General features: G+C 36.6%; 1 protein-coding gene across 1 annotated transcript in view; it reads left to right on the forward strand.

The window, feature by feature from the left end:
* LOC106872187 (formylglycine-generating enzyme) overlaps positions 1-10,798 on the forward strand; it is a 42,713-nt gene that overhangs the window by 17,249 nt on the left and 14,666 nt on the right. The window contains exon 3 of the mRNA XM_014919085.2: positions 3,308-3,390. Coding sequence (XP_014774571.1) covers positions 3,308-3,390 — 83 coding nt within the window. The remainder of the gene's footprint in view (positions 1-3,307; positions 3,391-10,798) is intronic.

The following is a 10,798-nucleotide window of genomic DNA, read 5'->3' on the forward strand; positions in this document are numbered from 1 at the left end:
TATAATCTATCAAGTATTTAGGAAATTTAAAAGCATTTATTTTTGACTTGTTTTAGGGATTAGATTGCAGCCATGCTGGGGCACCACCTTGAAGAATTTTAGTCAAATGAATCAACACTCATACTTTTTTTTTAAAAGCTTGATACTTATTTTTTTGGTATTTTATTTCTTTATTGCCCACAAGGGGCTAAACATAGAGGGGACAAACAAGGACAGACAAAGGGATTAAGTCGATTACATCGTCCCCAGTGCGTAACTGGTACTTAATTTATCGACCCCGAAAGGATGAAAGGCAAAGTCAACCTCGGCGGAATTTGAACTCAGACCGTAGCGGCAGACGAAGTACCGCTAAGCATTTCGCCCAACGTGCTAACGTTTCTGCCAGCTCACCGCCTTATTTTTTTGGTATCTATTTGCTGAACTACCAAGTTACAAGGATGTAAACACACCAACACCAGTTGTAAAGTGGTGATGGGGGACAAACACAGATACAAAGACACAGACGTGCACATAGATATATGTGTGTGTGTATGACAGGCTTCTTTCCGTTTCCATCTACCGAATCCACTCACAAGGCTTTGGTCGACCTGAGGCTGTAGTTGATGATACTTGCCTAATATGCCATGCAGTGGGACTGAACCCAGAACCGTGTGATTGGGAGGCAAACTTCTTACCACACTGCCACACCAGTGTTTCTTCATAAATATAACAATATAAATTAGTTGTATATAAACTCCCAATCTTTCATTTTCCTATGTATCAACAGAAAACCTTGAGCTTGACAGGTCTTATTGGGCAAAATAATGTAACTTGTTGCACAGTGTCTATTGTTGAAGAAAAATATCTGAAAAACATCTGAAATCAGATGAGATTTCACAATGTTTTTCATAAAGTTTTTTTATGGTAAATTAAAACATGTTTAACCCATTAATGTTCAGATTACTCTGTTAAATGTAATAATTTTTCACTCAAATTGTTTTTAATTAATCATGCATTATCTCATAGCTTTGAGGTTTCAAAGATGTGATTATTTATTTTTAGAATGTCAATGTAGGTTAGGTGTGAGAGGCTAGATATGGCTAGTCCAAATATAAAACATGAAGAATATTTGGGCCAGATATGGTCAGTTTAAATGCTAAATGATTAACCCATTTGTTACCATATTTCTGTTGAAATACACCCATTTATTTCAGTTAATTTTTAAAATAATGAAAAAAACAGTATTATAATTTATCATTATTAAACAGATTTTTGAAACACAAGTTAACATGAAATTTTTAATGAGGAATTTTAATTTAGATCACTTTAACCCTTTTATTACCATATTTCTGTTGAGAAACTCGGTGTTTCTTTCAATTAATTTTAAATATAACAAAGAATTTAGTATAATAATTTAGTTATCATTAAGCTAGTGTTAGGAACATAAAACTGTGACTAAGGTTTGGTGTAAGATTTTAATTCAGAACTTTTGGAAACAAGACATTTGTTCTACAGAGCCAGAGGCCGTTTCAGGTGGGTTGATATCAAAACGGTTAAAGTATGAAGTTTGTATCATAGAATCAGGCGTAACCCCAGCCAGGTTAGTATTAAAAAGGTTAAATTTAGTGTCTGCTAGAAACAGCACAAGAAATAGAATTTGGAATGTGAAAATGTAATCTGTTAAAAGAGAATTTAGCAACTGTTCGTAAAATGTAGATGAAACCATAATAGAAATATTGTTAATTCAAAAGTCATGGTGTCTAATTGTAACAGCAGTGTGTGTGTGAAGACAAATGTGTCTGTTAGAATATTAATATCTATATAAACATATGGATGAGAGAGTGTGTATGTTAGTTTGAGAGCTCAAAAAGTCCTTTTTCTACTCTGTTCAGTGGATGTTAGCAAGTTGTTTGTTGAACAGTGAGCATACCAAAAGTAAACAATTTGATTGGCTGAAAACAGCCAATGAAAATAGTTATGTGATGTGCTTCTGAAAATGTTTTCTGCTCTGTCTGAAAAAGTGATTTGGTCCACATGACAAACAAACAAGTCAGCTCAATACTTGTGATAATTGGGTAATGGAACCATGTGACAATTAAAAAGTGCACCAAAATTAAGACAAACAAAATTATGATAATAGCAGCTGATTGCAATAGTGTATAATGTATCTGTGTATGTTTATCTCCCTGCCTCTGTGTGTATGTGTGAGAGAAAGAGAGAGAGAGAATATGAAAGGATAGCAGGGTAACAATTACACAAGTTGTTGTAGTAGAGCCTCAACATTGATTGTGCAAACTTATGGTGTCAAAGGTATTCTAGCTATGACCATTCTACTTTTTCTCTTTTGTCATAGTGTATCCAGGACTATATTTTCCAACATGTGCTTCCCTTTCTTTTTAAAACGATAAGGTATGATAGGCGTAGAAGTGGCTGTGTGGTAAGTAGTTTGCTCACCAACCACATGGTTTCGGGTTCAGTCCCACTGTGTGGCACCTTGGGCAAGTGTCTTCTGCTATAGCCTCGGGCCGACTAAAGCCTTGTGAGTGGATTTGGTAGACGGAAACTGAAAGAAGCCCGTCGTATATATGTATATATATATGTATGTGTGTGTGTGTATGTATAAAATTGTATATTAAGCACTTTGTGTTTGTTATGGTTTGATCCCCAGGCTATGGAAAAGCTGTCTTGCACAGAACTGATCCATTGTGCAAAAAATATTGGGGATTGCTGATTGTTATATTCTTATGCCTCCAATATTGTGCCGTTTTAAGGCGGCAAGCTAACAGAGACATTAGCAGGCGAGGCAAAATGCTTAGCAGTATTTTCTGTCTTTACATTCTGAGTTCTAATTCCACCGAGGTCGACTTTTCCTTTCATCCTTTCGAGGTTGATAAATTGAATACCAGTTGTGTACTGGGGTCGATCTAATCGACTGCCCCCTCCCCCCACCTCCCCAAAAATTTCGGGCCTTGCACCTAGAGTAGAAAAGAATATCGCAGCACGGTTGATCATGTCGACAATAGGTAAAGAATACACTGTAACAGTGTTATAACAATACAAAATAGAAACAGCAGCAGTAATAAACACATAACGAACCAACAATCAATATTTCCAACACACTAACTCAGACTGTACCTGGACTTCGAAGATCAAATTACAAACTACATCAGACCTCTACTATGCATATGTAGTGGTCTTGTCTATTCTCATCAAAGAGTCTTGTACTCTCGCCACAACACTGATCTATAGGATTGTAGATAACTTGTTAAAGATTAATTTTATGTTTGATTTCCATGGTATATATCTTCTTGTTTTTCTTTTTCTTTAGGTAACAGCTGCTCCTTGGTGGGTGTCTGTTAATGGAGCTTTCTGGAGAGCACCAGAAGGTAATGATTCATCAATAAAAGACAGGTGTGTATCTGACTTTGAATCATTATAAAATACCTGTATAAATATTTCATAGCTGTGTGTATGAGCTACCTCTCTCTCTGTCTAACTGCCCATCTGTCCAACTATCCATAAGCTTGTTTCTAGTTGTCGATGTATAGGGAACTGTGAGTATGAGGATGCTGCATTTCATCAGGGTACAATGCTACAGATTTATAGTAGAGTGAAATGAAATGATGTTGCTGAGAATAACTAACAGTGCAAGGAAAGGTATAGCTGTGTGGTTCAGTAGTTTGCTTCACAATCACATGGTTCAGCCAGATGCTCTTCCTGTCACCAACCCTTATCTGTTTTCGTGCAAATTAATATTTCCCCATGGCCAGACATGTATTCATGAAGGATTGGAAATGAATGAGATTGCTTATATGATGGTGACACTCATTTACAACTGCAATATAATGTCAACACACACACACTCAGATATTGGCAGGATGGGCTTTTTTCAGTTCCTGTCTGCCAAATCCACTTGCATCCACTTTAATCAATCTGGGGCTGTACAGTGGAACTGAACCTAAAGTGTGTTTAGGAAGAGAATTTTTCAATCACTTAGTCATACTATATGTATGTACATTATCTTTCTTTGTGTGTGTTAGTGTTGAGTGGTTTTATGCTGTTGTTTTTTATTTTACTTTTTTTTTTTGTGAGAGGAAATCATACTAATACAGACACACACACATACACACCGAAATTTGCATTTATTAACATTGATGTATATATTATGTGTACATTGTTTTTGCTTGTGTGTGTGTGTGTTTTGTTTTGTGGAATGAAACCAGGAACCTATATGAGAACACACAGAAATTCACTGTTATCAATATAGATTTGTTCACCCTTGAAAGGGTGAAAGGCAGAGTTCAGCATCAACAAGATTTGAACACAGAACAGAAAGACAAGGAATTTTGTCTCGCACTCTAATGTTTCTTCAAATCCATCCGTTTCATATCTTAATATCATCCTCATCATTGTATGTCTGTTCTCATTCAGGGTTAATATTCGCCATGGAGCACCATATCTCACATGTACAATTTATTTAGGCATGGTTTCTATGACTAGATGTCCTTAACACCAACCACCTTACAGAATGTATTGTGTGTATTTTATCATAGCACCAGCACAAGAAAGGTTGTCCTTAAATGACTCTACCAACCAACAATTCTATTATTATTAATAGTAAGGGCAGCTGTCTGGCTTCTGTGCCAGTCGCATGTAAATAGCACCATTTGAGCGTGATCGTTACCAGTGTCGCCTTACTAGCACTTGTGCCGGTGGCACGTTAGAAAATGTTCGAGCAAGGTCGTTGCCTGTGCCGCTGGACTGGCTCCTGTGCAGGTGGCACATAAAATACACTATTTTAAGCGTGACCGTTGCCAGTACTGCCTGACTGGCCTTCGTGCTGGTGGCACATAAAGAGCACCCACTACACTCTCAGAGTGTAGAAACTCTGCCAAATCAGATTGGAGCCTGGTGTAGCCATCTGGTTCAACAGTCCTCAGTCAAATCGTCCAACCCATGCTAGCATAGAAGGCAGACGTTAAATGATGATGATGATGAATAAGAAAAATGGTTACATGTTACAGTTATGTGTCAACAGAATTTTAAACAAAACATAAACAGCTGGGTATTAAGAAAGTAAGCCCTTACTACTGTTTTGTATGTGAATGAGACAAAAAAAGGGGAAAAATGTGTGAGAGAGAGAGAGAGAGAACAGAAGAAAGAGAAAGAGAGAGAATTTTGTAAGCGTGCCTTATGTGTTAAGACCAAACTGTTTTGGTGATATCAAACATGGTATTTGTCTAGATTATGGTAAAATATAAGAACGCCTGGCTGCAGATGTTAATCTACTGTTTCATATCTCTCAGGGATCAATACAAACATTGGTTAATGTTTACTTAATATGTTCATTTACTATTATGTTGTGGTAAAATGGCTATTAAATTCTGAAATGAAATTCTCATGAATTTGAAAGTTATGTTAATTTGATGTAAATACTGAAATGTAAATGTGATTATAAGTTAACGACCATTTTTTCTGCTGAGAGCTTATATGCCCCAGCGTTAGACTATTTTTTACAGTCAATACATGATGAAAACTCAATCATATTTACAAAATTTTCACTTGTCACTCTTTCTTAACTTACACAAAATACTGAAAAGTAATTTTTACAAAGTTGATTAGTTATTACCAGTATACATTATACTACAGCTTTGTTTGTTATAATGAATTTTGGTTGTTTATTATATCTAATTATAATTAATAAAGAGAGGAGATGGCTAAAGAGGCTGCATTATATATGGAGGTCTCAAAATGCACTCTGTACACTCTTAACCCTTTAGCATTCAGATTATTCTATCAAACTTAATACTTCTTCATCCATATTGTTTTAAGCTAATCATGCATTATTTCGTAGCTTCAAGGTTTCAATGATGTTATCACCTATTTTTAGAATGACATTATAGGTTGGTGTGAGATATCAAATCTGGGTAGTTTTAACATAAAACAGGTAGATCATTTTGGGCCGGATATGGCCAGTTTAAACACTAAAGGGTTAAAGTGGTTGGCAAATGTATGGAGATAGAGAACATTCCTTAGTTTTGATGAGAACATGGCAACCTCTCTAGTGCTGGTGCTATGATAAAATGCATACAGTACATTTTGTAAGGTGGTTGGTGTTAAGAAGGATATCCAGCCATAGAAACCATGTGTAAATAAATTGTACATGTGAGACATGGTGCTCCGACACATCATGGAGAGTATTAACCCTAAATGAGAACTGATTTAGGCTGTGACAATCCATCCAAGCCAAGCCAGCATGGAAACAGGCATAAAATGATGAGGGTGATATTAAGATGTAGAACTGATAGATTTGAAAAAAACATCAGAGTGCTAGATAAAATTCCTTGTCTTCTGTTACAGTCATTTCTGTTCTGTGTTCAAATCTCACTGATGCCAACTCTGCCTTTGAAAGGTGAACAAATCTATATCAATCAAAGTGAATATCTGTCCGTGTGTCCACAGGGCTTCGTGGCTTCTTCCCACAAAAACAGAAGTACAGGCACCTTGATAGAATTGCTAGAACAACAAATGCCTTGTGGTGTTTTTTGGCTCTTTATGTTCTGAGCTCAAATCCTATTGAAGTCAACTTTGCTTTCATCTCTCTGGAATTGATGAAATATAGTACCAGTCAAATACTGGGGTAAATAATATTGACTAACATTCTCTTCCAAAACTTTCTGGCCTTTTGCCTATGATAGGAATGACAACAACAACAATAATAACCATTTCTAGTATAGACACAAGGCCTGAAATCTTTGCTGGAGGGGGGGGGGTGTTAAGTCAATTACATTGGCCCTAGTGCGTAACTGGTACTTATTTAATCGACCCTGAAAGGATGAAAGGCAAAGTCGACCTCGGTGGAATTTGAACTCAGAACGTAGTGACGGGCGAAATACTGCTAAGCATTTTGTCCAGTGTGCTAACGACTCTGCCAGCTTGTTGCCTTAATAATAATAATAATAATAATGTTTCTAATTTAGACACAAAGCCAGCAATTTTAAGAAGAAGGTATTCAGCAATACCATCAACTCTCATACTTTATTTCATCAAATCCTGCAAAGATGAAATACCAAGCTGACTTTGGCAGTTCTCATATGTAGACACATCTTTAATTTTACAGAAGGAAACAGTTGATTATGTCAAATCCAGTACTTGTCTGGCACTAAAGAAAAAAAAAAAATTATTATAATAATAATAATCACTATACCAGCAAATGAGGAAGCCTCTAGATAGCCATCCAAAACTTGTTAGAAATAGCAATTGAATCTTTTTCAAATCACATTCTGCCATCTTGAATAATAAAAAAAAAAAAAAAGGACACCTAGAATAATGTTAACTTACAATCTCCAAAAGGACAGGATGGCCATGGTTAGAATGCTTTTGATCATATCTGCTCAAACAAGTTGACTTGGAGCTAAACAACAGCAATAATTTTACTGTATGAACAGAACTGGTTGAGATTTTAAATATCCTGTAGTAGCTTACCCTAATAACCTTTCCAACCAATTAACAATCTCAAAATGTCAAATCATTTATCAAGCGTCTTGTTTTTAAACATTTCTAGTTTGGCTCTATATCAGATTTATAATTCTAGTGGCTCTCTCTCATATTTTTTTATGTTAAACTTTTATTTCATGATTTGAAATTTTAATTCCTTTTTTTTTTTTCTCTTTTTGTCAAGTTCTGTTTGGGTTTATTAAACAGTCATGTAGGCACCGGCATAGCCAGGTGGTTTTGAAGCTTGGTTTGCAACCCTTTGGTTTCTGGTTCAGTTCTACTATGGGCCCCAGGCCAACCAATGCCTTATGAGTGAATTTAGTAGACAGAAACTGAACTGTGTGGAAATCTGTTGTATATATATTATAATGTGTGTCTTGCACCAAGTATCATTGTAGGACTCAACTCAAAACCATGTGATCAAGAAGCACAAATCGCAGTTTTTTTTTTAGACATTTTATCTTTCATTCTACAAACTTTATAGTTAATAATGTAAGCATACATACACCTCTTATATATTTCATTAAATTATTTTAGTTAATGAAAAACACCATTTCTTTATAATATATTATATTATATTCCTAGACCCAGGAAGACCTGGGATGAGGTGGTGAAGCACGACCTTCGAACATTAGGCTTCACCGAGGCAATGACTAGTGACCGAGACCTTTGAAAATATGCAGTGCATGAGAAGACCCAGCAAGCCAAGTGAGACCATAACCCATGGCCTATGCCAGCGGTGTAACCAGTACAGTGGAGCGCTAAGAGCACCATCCGAGTGTGATCGCTGCCAGAGCAGCTGACTGGCTTCCATGCCAGTGGCACGTAAAAAGCACCATTTGAACGTGTTCGTTACCAGCGTCGCCTTACTGGCACTTGCGCTGGTGGCACATGAAAAAACATTTCGAGCAAGGTTGTTGCCAATGCCGTTGGACTGGCTCCTGTGCAGGTGGCATGTAAAAAACACCACATGAGCATGGCCGTTGCCAGTACTGCCTGACTGCCGTTGGCATGTAAAAGCACCCATACACTCTTGGAGTGGTTGGCGTTAGGAAGGGCATCCAGCTGTAGAAACTCTGCCAGATCAGATTGGAGCCTGGTGCAGCCATCAGGTTCGCCAGTCCTTAATCAAATCATCCAACCCATGCTAGCATGGAAAGCTGACGTTAAACGATGATGATGATGATATATATATATATATATATATATATATATATATATAATTAATATGAACAGCAATTTGCAATGTTTCACCAAAAAAGAGAATTACAAATGTCACTAAATGTGACTAGGGTGTTAGGAAACACCTACATTGCTAGAAATAAGAACTAAAGCACTCTAATGCTATAGTTAACGCACATGAATCAAAACATACACTAACAGGGACTTTAATTGTCCGAAATATGCTGATTGAGAATTCTTGATACTGACGTCAGTATAAAATGCTGTTTATACTAATTTTATATACACACATTAGCAAATCATGAAATCATCTAATAATTTGGATAATGGAAATATAAATACTAATAGCGAAGCAAGCCCAGAAAAATCCCAACATTCGAGCGGGCTTAACTGATGAGGCAACTGAAATTGCCAAAACTGATGTGGGTATTAAGAAATCTCGATCAGCATTTTTCAGACAAGTAAGGTCCCTGTTAGTGTGTATGTTTTCATTCATGTGCGTTAAGTACAGCATTAGAGTGCTTTAGTTCTTATTTCTAGCAATGTAGGTGTTTACTAACAGCCTAGTCACATTCAGTGACAATTATATGTATGTGTGTGTATGTGTATATATCATCATCATTATCGTTTAACGTCCGCCTTCCATGCTAGCATGAGTTGGATGATTTGGCTGAGTTCTGGCGAACCAGATGGCTGCACCAGGCTCCAATCTGATCTGGCAGAGTTTCTACAGCTGGATGCCCTTCCTAACGCCAACCACTCTGAGAGTGTAGTGGGTGCTTTTACGTGCCACTGGCACAAGGGCCAGTCAGGCAGTACTAGCAACGGCCAATCTCAAAATGGTGTTTTTTATGTGCCACCTGCACAGGAACCAGTCCAGCGATGCTGGTAACTATATATATATATATATATATATATATCAGGTCATCCCATAAGTTCTATCTGAGTTTTGAATAAAGAAAATAAGTGATCAAATTTTATAATTAATTGAAATTTAATCATCAATGTACTTTCCTTGATTATCTATGACTTCCTTTCATCTATTTACAAGCTTTTTAATCCCATCAATGTAAAACTCTTTTGGTTTCAAAGCAAAGAACTCTGAAATGTCAGTTTCAACCTCCTCCTGGCTTGCGAAAATTATGTCCCCCAAATGATTCTGTAAACTACCAAACAAATGGTAGTCTGAAGGAGCAAGGTCAGGAGAATAAGGTGGGTGAGGAACTTTTTCCCAGCCAGGCTCTTCGATCTTCTGTGATGTGATCTTTGCAGTGTATGGTCGCGCATTGTCCTGATGAAACATCACTCCTTTTCAATTCACTAAAGCGGGTTTTTTTTTTTTCAAAGCTTGGTTTAAACGCTCTAATTGCTGACAGTAGACTTGAGCATTGATTGTTGCATTAGGTGGTAACAATTCAAAGTGAATTACTCCTTTCCAATCCCACCAGATAAAGAGAAGAACCTTTTTCCCATGAAGTTCCCTTCTAAGTTGTGGTTGAGCTTTTTCCCTTTTATCAAGCCATTGTTTACGATGTTTAACATTTCGATAGAAGATCCATTTTTTTTCACCAGTCACAAGTCTATCCAAAAAGGGTGAAATGAGTTTGCAAGAATGGAGAGAAGAGCAGATGTCAACTCGGGATTTGTGGTTGCTTTCAGACAATTCACGAGGCACCCATTTTCCAAGTTTAGGAACATTTCCAAGTTGTTGAAGATGACGATGAACAGTTGTATGGTTCGAACTAAGCTTTATTGCCAATTCTTCAAATGATAATGCAAGAGTTTCTTCAAGTAATGCCTCAAGGAGCTTATCATCAAACTCAACTGGATGTCCTGTTCGATCTTCATCTTCAAGGCTGAAATCTCCACTTCTGAATATTGCAAACCATCTTCTGCAAGTCCTTTCATTCAAGCATTCTTTCCCATAAACTGAGTGTATATTTCGAGTCGCTTCGGCTGCAGAGTTTCGTTTTTTATACTCATAAAGCATTATGTGCCTTAAATGATCTTTGGATACTTCCATGTTAGAAAGGGTTTTAATCAAAGAAATTTTAATTCTATTATTCTGTAAAATAATATTTAATTAGTTTAAATATACACAAATGCATAAAAATAATTTTTAATTCCATTAGACATTGTA

Source organism: Octopus bimaculoides, chromosome 4 (genome assembly GCF_001194135.2).
Source record: "Octopus bimaculoides isolate UCB-OBI-ISO-001 chromosome 4, ASM119413v2, whole genome shotgun sequence".
NCBI classification, from domain to species: domain Eukaryota; kingdom Metazoa; phylum Mollusca; class Cephalopoda; order Octopoda; family Octopodidae; genus Octopus; species Octopus bimaculoides.